Raw genomic sequence first — 15,596 nt, 5'->3', positions numbered from 1 at the left:
CTACAGCTGCTCACCATTTCAAACAAATCTACTCTGAATTAGGAAAACACATCGCTGTCACTTTAATGTCTTCTCCAAATCAAACACTCAGAAACAGACGCATTTCTAGAAATTCAAATACGATTGCATCCTATCCTTATAAAGGGAAAAACAAAGGTCAAGTGCAGATATTGGGTTTACAGCTTAAGCATGGTTTTAGTGTGTGTCTGAAACTGTGGATCTGGTACTGACATCAACAATAAAATGGAAGAAATTAATATCCTAGTAATTATTTTTTAATCCACAGAAGGCTGTGACAAATCTTATGTCCATTGTTAGTGTAAGAGAAGAAAAGTCTCAAGCAAAACTGGAGCCTACAGTGCTGTAAGAAAGGCTGAGAGCAACCAAACCAAAATGTGTCCTTCAGAAGGAGCTGTTGGCATTGCTTGTCTGGGCTATGCTTACACTGAATTTGGGATTTAATAAAAGAATAGAAAAAATAGACAACAGCACATACTGTCTCAACCTCAGACAGTGCACTTTAGGAATACAACAGCCTCATTTTCAGGCTATGATATTTCTATAGGTGGAAAGAATCTGTGTGTGTTTAACTTCTGAGACTGATCCTCCAGCTTTTCCGCAAGCAAAGCCTTTGCTGATTACACCTCAAGTTTGAATGCACAATGATCAGCACCAGGATGTGAGGAGCAGAAATCTAACACCATGTGTTAGCAAGGTTTTACACAACCAGTGGCAGTTTGCATATAAAAATAAAACAAGAATTGAAACATTGAAAAAAATAAGAGAAATCAGCGACAACTAAATTATTAATGTCCTAATTAAAACAACTGTCGTGGTTTAAACCCAGTCAGGTAACTCATTCACTCACTCCCCCCCTTCTTTCCCTCCCCATACTCCTGGAGGGACGGAGAGGAAAATCGAAAAGAATGCAACTCCCACGGGTTGAGATAAAAACAGTTTAGTAACTAAGGTATAACACAAATCACTGCTGCTACTACCAATAATAACAATGATAAAGGAAATAACAAGGGAAGAGAATACAACACCTCACCACCAACCAACCGATAACTCGGCCCCCCGGCCCGACCAAGCACCAACCGATACCTCCTCCAACCCCGCAGTCCCAGCCCTTCCGGCTAACTCCCAGTTACCTCCTGGGCATGACGTGCTGTGGTATGGAATACCTCTTTGGTCAGTTCGGGTCAGGTGTCCTGTCTCTGCTTCCTCCTGGCTTCCCCTCCTCCCTGGCAGAGCATGAGGCTCACAAAGTCTTAGGCCAAACCAAAACATTGCTATCAGCTCTGTTCCCAGGCCGAAAGTCGAAACACTGCACTGCACCAGCTACCAAGAAGGAGAAACATGACTGCTGCTGCTGAACCCAGGACAACAATGTATTTTGCTTTAAACATTATTAGAGATAATTTGTCCTCAAATTCCATTGCTCTTTTATTACAGCATGGGGGCTGGAACTAGACGATCTTAAGGGCCTTTCCATACCTAGCTATTCTATGATCTCAGAGTTACGGGCTCTGATTCCAGAGCTTTCAGTATCTCCTGAAGACAAAAGATGTTCCTTTGGCCACTCTTTATTCTGGCACTAAAGGCCTCACGTTCCTGTTTGACTGAAGTCAGGATATTTTTGTACATGGTAACATACTTTCTTACATGTGAATGTCTCTTTAACATAATACTTAAAGAGAATGAATAGTAAAGCAGCTTTCTGGAACATTCTAATAAGCATAATAGGTTTAAAATGAAATGAAGGGACAAAATAATACTCCTTAGATAGCCTTTGGATCAAGTTCTGTGGCACTGATCTAAAATAATAAGAAACAGTCCCAGAAGCAAGTAACAAGGCACTGAATGAATTTAGCACTTACAGGTGTAGAAAACCAAAGGAGAGGGTACTGTGCACTTTAGTATCTTAAAATGGCAGTCCAAGTCAAGATTTAAAAGCAGATTCAATAATCTTTATTCCTATCTATCCTGAAAAGTAAGAATATCTATTCTTGGTTTATCACTGCCACAAAGTTATGAAAAGTGGTTTCCAAGCATGAACACTGCTGTAACTTTTGGTAATACGAATTTATTGGAGAGGATTCTATTTGACCACAGTGCACACAGGGGCGCAAACCAGCTGAAAGCATACCTACCCTTGACCAACAAGTCCCAGTTGGTCTGCTAATACACTTTTTCCTCAGAAGACAAAGCAGGAGCAAACCAATTTTCACTGATTATCAGTCACTTCTCATGTACATGAAAAATATTACCCTGTGAAATGTTTTACTGTCTATAATGTAACACTCCTCAGGTGTGTGTGCTCGTCACAACCTGCTTGCTCAATTCCTGTCCGTATATATGCTCCTATGGACATCTCCTACTCTTCTTAAGGGCAGGAGTGAAGGCAGAACATTGCTCTGCTCCCATCCAATGGTCTTCATTATACAACAGCAAGTTCTCACACAAAGTCTAAACCTCTTTCCTCCCTTGTCCAACAACTGCCTCAGATCAAACCCTAAAGTAGGTGAAATGGTTACAAGAGCATCAGATGATACTTCATTATTCAAGCAATTCCTTCAGCTTAACCCTTCCCATATTCAATTCATATGCATCAGCCCACCTAACAAGTTATTTCCAAATTAACATGGCCCGCATTGCTCCTCCTCACTTAGCTACAACTTTTCTAATTCTAAAGAGAGAAGCCCTGATAAACTCGACATTGATCTTGGGGAATCCACATTTACCAAGCCGGCCATAAGGCGGTTTTAAGCTGCCTGCACCGAGGCCAGCGCACCGATTTCTGGCACTTCAGGCCTCAGCACAGACCTATGGAGACACAAGTACCAGACACACCCTCAGTCCCCACACAACACCCTCCCCCGGCACGGCTCTGACGAGCACATCAACACCACCCGCTCTCCTCCCCTCACCGCCGCCCGCCTCCTCCCCTCACGGCCGCGATGCACTGTGGGAGCTGCGGTCCCCCCGCCCCGCCGCGCCCAGCCCCGCCTACCACTCCCATGATGCCCCTCGGCCTGGACTGCGGCTCCCGGCAGCCCATGGCGCGGCTGGCGGCGGCGGGGCATGCTGGGACATGTAGTCCTGCCCCTTGGCCCGGGCCGGGGAAACCCCGTGCGTGCCGGCGCCGCGCTCTCTTGGAGCCGCCATTCCGGCAGGAAGCCGCGGGTGAGGCCTTGCTCCGCCGCCGCACGCGTGGCCGCGGGCCCCCCCTTTCCTGTCAGCCGCCCCTCACCGCCTCTCCCCCTTCTGCCCCGCCGCAGGTGCCGGCCTCGCCATGCAGATCTTCGTGAAGACCCTCACGGGGAAAACCATCACCCTCGAGGTGAGCCGCGGCGGCTCCTTAGCAGGGTTTGCCTTAGCCGAGGGAGGCCCCTCCGCATTCCGGCCCCGCCGTCGTCCTCGGGCCCTGCCCCGGGACGGGCCGGCCGGGGCATTTGTGGTGCGGGGTGCCCGGAGCAGCGCCTGCCCTGCCGCTGCCCGTGGTGGGGAGGCGAAATGGCCGTGACAGCATAGGCGGCGTGCTTGGAGCTCCTCGTGGCTCTGCTGCATCTCTGGGCTAACAACAAGGCAAAATGTGTTTTGAGTCCGTTGTTTCGTTTTCTTTTAATAGGTTGAGCCTTCTGATACAATAGAAAATGTCAAAGCTAAGATTCAGGATAAGGAAGGTAAGCTCAGGGTGCACTTACTGTTCTCGGTTTGGTTGATGTGTATCGTATGCATGTGTAATCATCTGCAGCAAGCTCATACATTACTCTGAATGTCCTAGACTGTACTCTTCACCTAATCTTGATCCATGTCCCCATCAGGCATTCCTCCTGACCAGCAGCGACTGATCTTTGCTGGAAAGCAGCTTGAAGATGGACGCACGCTGTCTGACTACAACATCCAAAAAGTGAGTGGGAGAGTCTGCACAGAGCATTGTAGAACCTACAAGCTGGCACTGTGGGAGCAGACTGGCCTTTGAAGCGGAACCTAAGAAATGTTGCAGATAGATTTAACCAAATCAGTTGATTTAGGGTTGGGTGGCACTTCTGACTGGGGAAGTGTAAAGATTCTGCTTCCAGCGTCTCCCTTCTGTTAGCCTGGGCATATGGCACACGGGGATGAGCTGTGTTAGGGGGCTGATGTGAAAAGTCCTGCTCACTTCTGCCAGATTAACCCGACAGGGCAGTGAGCACCACTGGGAAGGAGGAGCTACAAAAAGCTGTCAGTTTGGTGTAGTTATATCAGGAAATGATTCTGCAATTCCAGTTAGAATTGAGAATATAGGCACAGCAATTGAACCTTCTGGGGTTTGGGATGCAGGAGCCACTGTTCTCTGGAGCCTGTATATTGAATAATGCTTTTGGAGCTCTTGTAGATAAAAGCCTGCTTAAATGCGTTTTTAATCTATTTCATGTGCTTTCCAAACAGGAGTCAACTCTTCACCTTGTGCTGAGACTTCGTGGTGGTGCCAAGAAAAGGAAGAAGAAGTCTTACACAACCCCCAAGAAGAACAAGCATAAGAGAAAGAAGGTTAAGCTTGCAGTGCTGAAGTACTACAAGGTATGTAGAACTAACTCTTCTCACCAGGAAGGACACGAAGCCTGTAACTAGTCTGTGGGTAGCCTGGTGTATTTAAAGTCCTTCTATTTGCACGCATCCCACCTGTTAAATAGAAAAGAAACTAACTGTTGCAACTGGGCACTTCTGAACTTTGCTTCAAGAAGTTTGATGTACTGTCACAAAAACTACTTTGCTAAAAAAAAAACCCAACTCAAATTTATCATTGGTGCTAAAAGGTGGTGAGTGCATTTATGAGATGTTGCTTCTTTGCCCTCCCATATGAAGACAGGCTTAGAAAATTGGGGCTGTTGAAGAGAAGCTGTGTGGAGACCTCAGCACAGCCTTCTAGTATCTGAAGGGGACCTATGGGGGTCTCTTCATCAGGGAATCGGGGACTATAGTTATAGGACAAGGAGTGATGAGTTTAAACTTAAATCGGGGAGATTTAGGTTAGATATAAGGACGAAGCTCTTCAGTTTGAGGGCAGTAAGGTACTGGAACAGATTGCCCAAGAACTTGTGAATGCTCCATCCCTGGCAGCTTTCAAGGCCAGGCTGGATGGGGCTTGGAGCGTCCTACTCTCGTGGAAAGCGCCCATGCCTGTGGCAGGGGGTTGGAACTCTGGATGATCTTATGGTCCCTTCCAACACAAACCATTCTGATTCCATGATTCCCAGGTGGATGAGAACGGCAAGATCAGCCGTCTGCGCCGGGAGTGCCCCTCTGAGGAGTGTGGAGCCGGAGTCTTCATGGCAAGTCACTTTGACAGACATTACTGTGGCAAGTGCTGTCTGACGTACTGCTTCAATAAACCAGAAGACAAGTAAATGTACTAGACAATAAAAATCTGAACTTCTGTACGGTTTAAGTAGTTACTTTTGGTTCCTGTGGTACTGTATTTCCTCTCTGATAAGTGAGGAAAGGCTTTGAAACTTTAGATGCTGAGTGTCAGCTAGGATGGAATAGTTTGTTTCTAGATTGAAGCAGCAGCTTCTTTAAGGAGTGGCCTTGGTTATGTCTCCTTGAAAGGAGATAACTAGTAGCAATGGCAGAGGGAAAAAAATGATACTGGCTAACTTTGGAAATGGTCTCTTTAAACATGAAAGTAGTAAACTGTACACGTAATCTGGAAAAACAGAGATCTGAAGTTATGTCTACAGTGCTCAATGTTAGAGAGAAGGGTAGTAGAGTCCGACTACGTACTGAGGAATTTTATCACAGCACTGAGGAGGGGGAGAAAGAAGATGGTCTGGCTATTTGGAACCAATAGACATCGTAAATAGAGGGTGATGGTTTCAATGCCTTAGCTGCTTGCTATCAATTGTTACAGTTTATCTCATGTTCCAGTGAGGTAAGGTGGCTGCTGACATTTAAAAGCAGAACATTGTCACATAAACATCAGAGAGGAAGAAGCTCATGTGCATCTTTGAAAGTCCATTTAATGTTAAGAGTTGAAGGCCAGCCAGGAACAATACATGTCCTTTAGTGTTAATGCCTTTTAAAATCCTGGATCCCAGGAAGTTGTCTGTGGAACTTCTTTTTCCTCATAACAAATAATTTCATCTCCAATAATGAATTCTATATTCCTGTCCAAACTCAATCCACAATCCATGCCTGCTTTTATTACCTGGACATCATCTTTAAGATGCTTCAGTGATGATAAAGATCCTACAAAGACAAAAGCGCATTAAAGAGAGTCACCAATATCAGAGGGGGTGTTTTGGTTTGCCCTTCTGTCGTGAATATGGCATGTACATTTTGCACTAACTTCACAGGGCTCCAGCAGCGCTTGGACACAATTCCTGTTTTGTGGCAATGCCACTTACCTTTCCAAATAACATCCCTCTTGCGGATTAACTTGAACTTCATTTTCTTGTCCAGCAGCCCCTTCTGTACCCTGCATCCAGCAACTGGAACTTTGTTTTTTCCTACTGTTACAGAGAAGATGTTGAGAACAGAAGCTTCCCCTGAAAGGAAAAAGTTGTATGAGGGAGATGAGAACAGCAAACTGGCAATGAGCAGAAGCAAGCTCCACTCTTCCACTGACCAAGCTTTATAACAGATGTAGGACAATATGAAATACTTGATTTAATAGGAACACTGCATTGGAGAATAAACCTTAGGCCACATTAGGGAGCAAGAATTTCTCAGCCCATGAAAACTCACCTATTGTGTTCTCCACCACGGAGGGGGGCAGCCTGCTATTCAACTCCTCTTTCAAGTCATCAACAAGTTTGTAGATGATATTGTGAAGTTTAATTTTTATTCCCTTTTTAGTAGCCAGCTGTTTAATGCTTTCATTGGCTTTCACGCTGAATCCAAATATAACACCTGGTAAATAAAACAATCAGCAAGCCGTGACTACAGGGGATCACGCTTTAACTAATAAATATTCTGTAACATTGCATTTGCAATGACAGGGTAGAATTAGTGGTTAGCAAAACAAAAACCAGCATTTTACTACTTCCCTTTTAAGGAGAGACCATTTACTTCTACCACTATTGCACATGGACTGCTACTAACCTTGAATCAAAGCTAATGGCTAAAAAAGCCTTAAGAGAACATTTGCCTATGACAGAACTGGATGTATCAAAGCAGAAACTACTGCTTACAACTCACCCAAGCTCATGTGAAGGATAAGGACCTCCCATTCTGGGGCTGGAAAAACAGCTTGGTTGTCAAATCAAGTTGGAAGTGAGCTTCTAAATCATTCTTGTCTATCTGTGGACTATCACAGGTGCAATGACCCTACAGCAGGCAAGCATTAGGGAGTATATATGGGAACAACTACCAACACAGTCTTTCCAATTACCTCCCTGAGCAAAAGGGAATTCTTTTGTAACCAACTTTTCCAGCTTTGCCCTGTTTGAGCATCATAAAAACCTGAGTGAAGAGTCAGAGTTTAACCTTAACAAGTCAACTTGCCAAAAGTCCTTCTGGTTTGTGGTATTTCTAGTCTCCCCTCCCTGCACTGTCTGATGTTAAAGGAAACATTTTTAAGATACAAGTTTACCTTACTGATGCTGGTAATTATTATTGAGAGAACAAAACCAGAATGAGTCCTACCCATTTCAATAAAGAGCTGGTGCTAATTGTAAATCCATTTTTAAACACGCACCATTAAATGCTTCAGCAAGACTTATATCAGTTTCACTGATATCTCCCATTCCAAAGTGAATGATCTCCAATTTACATTCACTGTCAGCATCGTAGCTGTCCAGAATGTTCAGAATAGCTTCAACAGATCCATCCACGTCGCCTGTGTGTATAAACAGAAGCACTGCTCACTTTGTACACATCAGAGAAACACTGAAGTAGAACTTCTGCTAAAACTAGCACTTGGCAACTCCACACTATGCAACAGGAAATCTTTTGACATCTATCATTCTTACTGTATTTTCAGCAGAATGTTAAAACACATCTAACAAATTTATTAATTCCAAAAATTAATTCAATAAATACAGTAGGATAGAGGATCTACATCTGCAGTCATTTTCAGGTCAGGTTTGCGTGGTTTATCAGCTACTACTGTCACTGTGTATCACTAAATGTGAGGTCAAATCAAGTTCTCCCTGTCCCACTTTAACTAATACATAATTGTTCTTGTCCTCCATTTTGCTGATGCGGTACTACTGCTCATATAGCTTGTACTTAATTCTTTTAATATACATATTTTTAATATATATTTGTATCTAGAGACACTTATATGGGTTTTACTCAGGAGTTTCTGGGTAAGGGGTTCAGGCTTGTAATTTTCCTGTTTCTCTGTACCTGCTGTACCATTCTTCTGACCACTGGGTGTTTTTTGATGCCTGCCCTCTGAATGAGAGGTTCAGTAACCTGTTCAGGTTTGCACTGATCAAACTGCTGGTAACAGAATGTTCTTACTAGTTCAGTGCTACGCTTCAAACTGAGCATTTGAGAAACGCAGAACCAATGTTTAAACAGAATGGAGCAGCACCTTTAACAATTACCGAAAGCACGTTTTTGTCCATCTCTGTTTTCTCTTTAGGCTTTAAAAACATGACGTGCTTGTTCTCCTTGTACAGCACTGCCTTCCTCTGCCTCCAGGTCAGATGGGCTAGCTGCTGGTGCTTCTTCTGATATTCCATCCTGTGCTCCTTTTGCTTTGCCTCAATAACTTCCACATCCTTTTTCAGCTTCTCCTGTTGTTCAACATAGGTTCTCCAAGCCACAACTTCATGCGCCCTTTGCTGGGCAGGAAGACAGAAACATTATCTTTCACAGCACTGCACCAGAAAACTCTACAGTAATGCAGCTTCAGCATTTTGCATCTTCTCTACAGGCTCACTCATTTACTTTCACATTTAACAGCAGATTTTGCTGCAAGTATGGCAGAGAATGAGCACAATAGCTTCTTTCCCGGGTTACAACATGACTCAGGGCTTATTCTTACGATAAATCTGCGCTGCAGAAAAGAATTATTGTTCATTATTCCATGTGGTGTTTGGCCAGCTCTCACCGCACCTATTTCAAGCTGTACTTTATGCATGTTCTTAACAGAAACTAGTTCTCTCATTCTAAAATTAAAACAGATATAATTAAGCAGTGGATTGTTCCTCTGGTAGGATGATAGTAAGATCATATAAAAGTCTTCTGTGCCTTTAGGAAGGGAACACAGAACATATCCTGGATATTCCTCTTTCAGAGCACCTAGTTCGGGTCTCAATACCCATGCTCATCCTTCATCTTTCACCAAATTATCCAGGTTATTTACAATGAAAGCTATCACCTGTTTCTCACTCAGCTCCTTCCCCTCCACCTCACTGCAGTGTGAGTTTTCCATTAAAGAGGTCTTTCTGTACCTCAGATTCTACTTCAAGGACCTCATCTCCTGCTGAAGGGACATCCTTCCAGCCCATGATTTCCACTGGGATGCCTGGAGACGCTGCATCTACAGCTTTGCCATTCTCATCAAACATGACACGCACTTTTGCCCATGTCTTCCCAGCAACCAGAACACAGCCTTTTCGCAGAGTTCCTCTTTGGATGATGGCTGTGGTAACTGGACTAGTGAAGAGCAGAGGAGAGAAACAGGCAAAATTAAAGTGACTCTTCTTCCGTTTTTTTTGCAGTTAGCTTTAGTAAGAAAACACATTTAACACATTAAGTGTTAACTTTCTAGAATTCAGTTCATTTTTAGAGGGCAAAACACACCTTGTGACCAGAGAATCTGCAAAGGAACAACAATATTTAAAAGAGCACAATGTCATGTTACACATAATTCACCAAAAATTATGTATGTATTATGAATATTAAACTTCATCATCCCTAATTTTAATGAAACTTTAAAAAATTGCATCTGTTGTAGCATTTTAAGCTATTTTATATTCCAGTATCTGAAGGGGGCCTATAGGGATGCTGGGGAGGGACTCTTCATTAGGGACTGTAGTGACAGGACAAGGGGTAATGGGTTCAAACTTAAACAGGGGAAGTTTAGATTGGAGATAAGGAGGAAATTCTTTCCTGTGAGGGTGGTGAGGCACTGGAATGGGTTGCCCAGGGAGGTTCTGAATGCTCCATCCCTGGCAGTGTTCAAAGCCAGGTTGAATGAAGCCTTGGATGGCATGGTTCAGTGTGAGGTGTCACTGCCCATGGCAGGGGGGTTGGAACTAGATGATCTTAAGGTCCTTTCCAACCCTAACTTTTCTATGATTCTATTTCCTGTGCTTGCAGGATTTAACTTCAGTGAGATGATGAGTTTTGCCCTATCACTTTATAACTTCTTTTTCTGCCTCTCATGCTGTACAATAACAGTTCAATGCTTCAGTCACAAACACTGCAAAGAAACTGTTACAGTTTAACAACAACAGAAAGTTCAATGTTAAACATAAATCCTCAGGGACAAACCAGCTGAACAGTATCTCTGCGCTGTTACAAGCTGCTTCATGAAAGCTGAAAAGGCAGCAGGTTACTTACCCCTTCCCTTTGTCTTTGCGAGACTCTATTACAGTCCCCTCTACCAGACCTGTGGCATCTGCCTTCAGCTCTAACATCTCTGCTAAAGCAACAGTTGCTTCTGCTAAAACCATCAAGTTTTCACCCTGTATAAAACCATATACAAACAAATATATATAGTAATTATAAAACTTGCAATAATTTGCTACAAGTGTATTAGGAATGCACATTGAAAAACAAAGCCAAAACACAACCAAACAACCCCCAAAAACCCCAACTAGCCAAACCACCCAAACTGAAACTTGATGACAGCTACCACCCAGTCAGGACTCCAGGACACCATAGAGACAAAACTGTTGGTCTGTTTTCTTCTCTTTTCCCCCCAATTTGTTCTAATTACATTTTGGTTTTGAGAACAGATAACACGAGCCAGCTGTCAGTCAGCAGATCCAGATCTACATGAATCAGGGCAACAATGTGTGCTACAGAAGTGAATGAAGAAACCATTTTTATGTATGGCTATTTTAAAGTCTAAGGACATGGCTTCAAAAGGTCTTGAACTTGCCTGAAAACTTAGAAAATTCCTTGGGATACATTTGGAAAGCCAGCAATAAGGATGCTGCTGCAATAAGATGCTGCAGCAGTTTGGACAAAGCTGCTCTGTCCACCACAAAACTAAAGTCCTGATTTTACTTGAGTTTTCACTTTCTAGCTCTCAGTTGTTTGCCAGGATGATGGTAAATCCTGTAAGACCACTACAGAACTACATTCCTATGATAAGGCAAGTGTCAGGAAAATACTCATTCACCCTTGTCTGAATTTTCCTCTTCCTGCATAGCATCATCAACAACCTTGATTCTGATTTCACACAGTGAGCAAATATATGAGGAAACAGCAATTAGCATTAACCTGAAAAAATAACCAGAAGAAAACTGGTATATTATTGCTGACTGAAGGTCTGAGCTTCAATGTATGACAGGAGGATGTTTTAAATGATTCTGGTGAGAGCCAGCAGCACTTAGCTCATAGTAAGGGGTGAAATACCAGGACGATTAGCATTTTGTTTTCCAGCTGACAAATAAAAATGCAGCTGCATGCACCCATGAACACCATCATTCTTTCCACCAAAACTTTACCTTGAGTGCAGAAATATTTACAGCTTGAACATCACCTCCAAACTCTTCACAGACCACATCATAGGCCAGCAATTCCTTCTTTACTCTTTCAGGATCAGCTTCAGGTTTGTCACATTTATTAATGGCGAGGATAAGAGGAACTAAAAGGAGAACAAACTCTTTATCAAGCTAACCATATATTTTTGCTAGTAACACAACTGCAACAAAAGGTTAGAGCAGGTTATGGCCACTCAGAGCACATGACCTCACTTTGTGCCTATTCCCTGAGTAGGCATTGAGATCTGAACTACCACGAGTAAGCTGGAGGAGTTATCTTACTCTGGAAGAGGAAAACCAGCCCCAATAACCTCCACAGACACACCCTATAAGGGGGTTCTCACAAACGTGCAAGTCCTGCAAAACCCTTAGTATTTTAATATCTTTATGTATTACTGCAACATTCAGTACATTTTCAAACACCTTCCCGAGAGAGAAGGAAGGGGACTACAACAGTTATTTCCCAAGTGTGTGGATTCCAGTCCAAGGAGCTTCTTTTGAGAAGTAAATAAACATTTGCAAAGTATTAACTGTTCGATCTGCACAGTAACATACACCTTGTACATTTACTTTGAGTACTGGACTTGCCACTCCAAAGTGTAATATTAACAAGGTGAACACCTTACCTCCTGCATTTTTAGCATGCTGAATGGATTCTATAGTTTGTTGCATTACTCCATCTTCTGCTGCTATGACCAGTATGACGATGTCAGTAACATGGGTACCTCTTGCTCTCATGGCTGAAAACGCTGCATGTCCAGGAGTATCCAGAAAAGTTATCTTTTCCCCAGAAGGCAAATGCACTGTGAACAAATGGATATGGTACATTTAAAATCAGCATTTCTCAGAACCTTATTTGACCTACTGTAAATCAAGTATCACTCTTTTAAGAACTCTTTTTAATAGTAATGACATATTTGAGGCAAATGGATAACTATTGGCATGGAGTGAAACCTGCTTTTAAATCCTCAGGGAGGAAAAAGTGTCCTGGAATCTTCAATAATCCAAAGTAGAATCATAGTAGAATCAAAATTTGTGTTGGAAGGGACCATAAAGCTCATTCCGTTCCAACCTCCTCCCACCAGAAGGGACACCTTCCACTATAGCAGGTTGCTCCAAGCCCCGTCCAACCTGTCCTTGAACACTTAAGTCTAATATCAGCTGTGCAGACAATCCACTTCTAAGTTCCATCCACACAGTTATGACAGTTTTCACAATTGATGATTTCCTTTTTCACTGCTTACATATACACTGTTTACGTTGCCAGATTTTTCCCCACTGAACTGGCAGAAAGTCAGCCCGCGATGCGAGATGGAGAGTAAGCTGGTTTCTACACAAGCATGTAGACATGAGTCATACCAAGGAAAGCACCAATGTGCTGGGTGATGCCTCCTGCTTCCATTGCTGCCACCTGAGTTTTTCGCAGGCTGTCAAGCAAGGTTGTTTTCCCATGATCTACGTGGCCCAAGATGGTAACAACAGGGGGTCTGGGGCTTAGTACTGCTGGGTCTGCAGGAGGCCTACAATTACAGCAATGAGGTGGTTTGTAAATACCAAAGAAGTTCATTGAGTGATATTGCACACCCACTATGGCTAAGGAAGAGCCATTTACCAGAACTCAGTGATGAATGGGTGAGGCTCCCCACTGAGATCACAACTCCCAGCTATACCCCCCAGTTAGCTCTGTTAGTATTCAGTCTTACTGCAGCAATTCCGTAAGGCAAAGAATTGGCTTTTCCCCGGGAAACAGCACAGAAAAACCTCACCTAAACAAAATCGAATCCGAGTATCAACTTTATGGCCAAAGAAATCAAAACAGTAAAACTTCCCTATTAAATATTACCAGATCATGACTGTATCAGATATTACCAACATATCATCAGAACAAAGGAAATACAGTGTACAAAAAACACCTGCAGGAGCAAGTAGGATAAAAAGAACCAAAAAGAGCAGTTCACAACTTGCCTCTTGACAGCATCTGTGTTTTCTCTTTCTTTTTCCTCTTTCAGTTTTGCCGATTTATACTTCATTCCTGATTTTTTAACAATCATCTTGATATGGTCTTCATACAAGATGGAATCTGGTTCTAGTGAATCAAGGTCAATGTCTGTGTACAGCAGCACTTCATAAATATGATCTATAAAAAGATAAAGACATTTAACAATTATATCCACAAACACATGTGGCACAAAAACATCCCACTTCATACAATTTAAGACTTTTTCATTAGTCGTTTATATCATGCTAATAAATTTCATTTACAAAGCATTTTGCCTTTAGCGTGATCTGCAAGTCCCTGTTATGCTACAGACTTGCAGAGGAGAACTTGACTGAAAAGCATCTACTGAAAATGACTGTCTTATTAGATGCTGCAATCTTATTTTTCACTCAGATTTTCAGAGCTTGCTTTTCCATTAACCCCTAAGAAGGAAACAACTAAAACTCACCTAAACCTTTGGTATGGGTGCAATTTACCTTGCTAAGGGAGGGATTAGCAACCACTGACTAATGCCATCATAAACATCCTTCCCTTTGCCACTCTTGAAAGTGGCATGACAGATTTTAACTGCTGTGTTTCATCTGATCTCAAACAACAGAGCAGGGTCTCACCTATGTCTTTACCCATAGCTCGTGCAAGTTCCTCAACAGTCATCTTCTGCTTTATCTCCACTTCACCTTTTGTTAGCAGTACTTTCTTTTTCTTCTTTTTTGTCTCCTACATGGAATTAGACACATATATAGGAACACACAGCTGGCATAAAGTAAGAAATAATAAAAACAATATTAAAAAGACAATTATGTAAATCACTGATGTAAAAAAATCAAGCCACATGATGTAAATATGTATTTTTACTATGATAGTAATGAACTACGATAAACGAATGACTTAACACACCATGGTGAATATTTACATGAATATCCTGTAGTACAGGATACTACATTTAATCTTTTTCATTCTGAATATTTCAAAACCAGGGGAAAAATTAACAAAATAATTTTAATTTCTGTTTGTAATAACTAACTTCCTTCTGCCTCTGCAGGATTCATGATGCTGCTGGTATAAGCACTTTAGCATTTGAGAGGAAGTCACAGTGTAGTCATATATTAAGTACATTCTGTCTTATACATTTATAAAAGCTCCTCTATATTCATTAATAAAGCTCTTCTTTCTGTAATTAAAACCTTCAAACTGAGCTCTTGCACTTTCCACATAAGAAAGTGCAGAGATCACTGGATGTTGTTAGTCACCTCCTTTGTAGCTAGATGTCTGCGCTGCGATAAGGCGATACTGATTGATTTGTCTTCTTGCCAGAAGTGTGGATACAGAAAGACAGATCCCACGGGATGTGCAGATGACTGCACAGGCTTCCATTGTGCCCTGGAAACTTTTCTGTAGGACAGAGCCCGCAGCTGCCGACAAGCACCACGTAACTGCAACAGATTCTCAAACTTCAGTATCAACCCCCGATTCATTTCCTCACTGCAAATACAAAGGACACATTGAAATCAAACTCAAAGCTGAAAGATACTCTTCCCTGTGATAATACAGGCAGGAACACAAGGCACGAGTGTTGGGTTTCAAAACAGGCCTTTTAATGCTGAAAAAGTTGATCTGTTCAGTAACTGCTCCAGTTTTTTCAGTTCCCTTCAGTGCTTCACTTCCCTCCACTATTCCACTGTGGACACACAGATCTACTAATACTGCCACAGCTTACAAATCTTACACCTTCCTCCACTGATCTTTAATATAAACTATTACATTTTGGGTTGACATTACCTAGAAAAAAAGAGACATTTGCATGCCTTGTTCTATACCAGTAGTACCCAGGTGCAACAAACCTCTCTGTAAGCCACATCTGCAGTATGCTTCTTACAAGAGCGCAACAACCACTACAACTCTGTAGCTCTGTAGGAACAAAAGTGCTGTCACATGGACAA

General features: G+C 42.5%; 2 protein-coding genes across 3 annotated transcripts; one reads left to right on the top strand and one right to left on the bottom strand.

Annotated features, from left to right (window-relative positions):
- The first annotated feature begins 3,241 nt into the window (after positions 1-3,241).
- On the top strand, positions 3,242-5,422 carry RPS27A (ribosomal protein S27a). The gene is made up of 5 exons (XM_057405850.1): positions 3,242-3,343; positions 3,632-3,686; positions 3,828-3,913; positions 4,435-4,566; positions 5,244-5,422. The coding sequence occupies exons 1-5, from the start codon at positions 3,296-3,298 to the stop codon at positions 5,391-5,393; spliced, it is 471 nt and encodes a 156-aa protein (XP_057261833.1). The 5' UTR covers positions 3,242-3,295; the 3' UTR covers positions 5,394-5,422.
- A 561-nt stretch (positions 5,423-5,983) lies between these two features.
- MTIF2 (mitochondrial translational initiation factor 2) lies at positions 5,984-15,356 on the bottom strand. Of its 2 annotated transcripts, none has more exons than XM_057405833.1 (13): positions 14,907-15,356; positions 14,268-14,373; positions 13,623-13,794; positions 13,017-13,177; positions 12,284-12,460; positions 11,622-11,761; positions 10,507-10,631; positions 9,393-9,597; positions 8,528-8,780; positions 7,685-7,825; positions 6,733-6,897; positions 6,393-6,533; positions 5,984-6,234 (listed from the first exon to the last, which is right to left on the bottom strand). In XM_057405833.1, exons 1-13 carry the CDS (start codon positions 15,129-15,131, stop codon positions 6,065-6,067), a joined length of 2,181 nt encoding a protein of 726 aa, XP_057261816.1. In that variant the 5' UTR covers positions 15,132-15,356; the 3' UTR covers positions 5,984-6,064. The 2 variants fall into 2 exon arrangements, with proteins under 2 accessions (XP_057261816.1, XP_057261817.1); XM_057405834.1 differs by having other exon boundaries at positions 14,268-14,409; positions 14,907-15,035.
- Between the last annotated feature and the right edge of the window lie 240 nt (positions 15,357-15,596).

The sequence above is a fragment of the Pezoporus wallicus genome, unplaced genomic scaffold, assembly GCF_028554395.1.
Source record: "Pezoporus wallicus isolate ANWC-B61680 ecotype Strahan unplaced genomic scaffold, APGP_CSIRO_Pwel_v1 contig_6714, whole genome shotgun sequence".
Taxonomy (NCBI): Eukaryota; Metazoa; Chordata; class Aves; order Psittaciformes; family Psittacidae; genus Pezoporus; species Pezoporus wallicus.
This window is presented reverse-complemented; position numbering and strand designations above follow the sequence as displayed.

What these genes read in the sequence shown, in the direction of transcription:
- MTIF2 (XM_057405833.1), bottom strand. Translation starts at nt 15,131, where the DNA reads ATGAATCGGGGGTTGATACTGAAGTTTGAGAATCTGTTGCAGTTACGT. An exon ending in GACATCTAGCTACAAAGGAG is followed by an intron (nt 14,374 to 14,906) that starts GTGACTAACAAC and finishes AATTCCATGTAG; the next exon opens with GAGACAAAAAAGAAGAAAAA. An exon ending in AACACAGATGCTGTCAAGAG is followed by an intron (nt 13,178 to 13,622) that starts GCAAGTTGTGAA and finishes CTGTAATTGTAG; the next exon opens with GCCTCCTGCAGACCCAGCAG.
- RPS27A (XM_057405850.1), top strand. Translation starts at nt 3,296, where the DNA reads ATGCAGATCTTCGTGAAGACCCTCACGGGGAAAACCATCACCCTCGAG. An exon ending in TAAGATTCAGGATAAGGAAG is followed by an intron (nt 3,687 to 3,827) that starts GTAAGCTCAGGG and finishes TGTCCCCATCAG; the next exon opens with GCATTCCTCCTGACCAGCAG. An exon ending in CTGACTACAACATCCAAAAA is followed by an intron (nt 3,914 to 4,434) that starts GTGAGTGGGAGA and finishes CTTTCCAAACAG; the next exon opens with GAGTCAACTCTTCACCTTGT.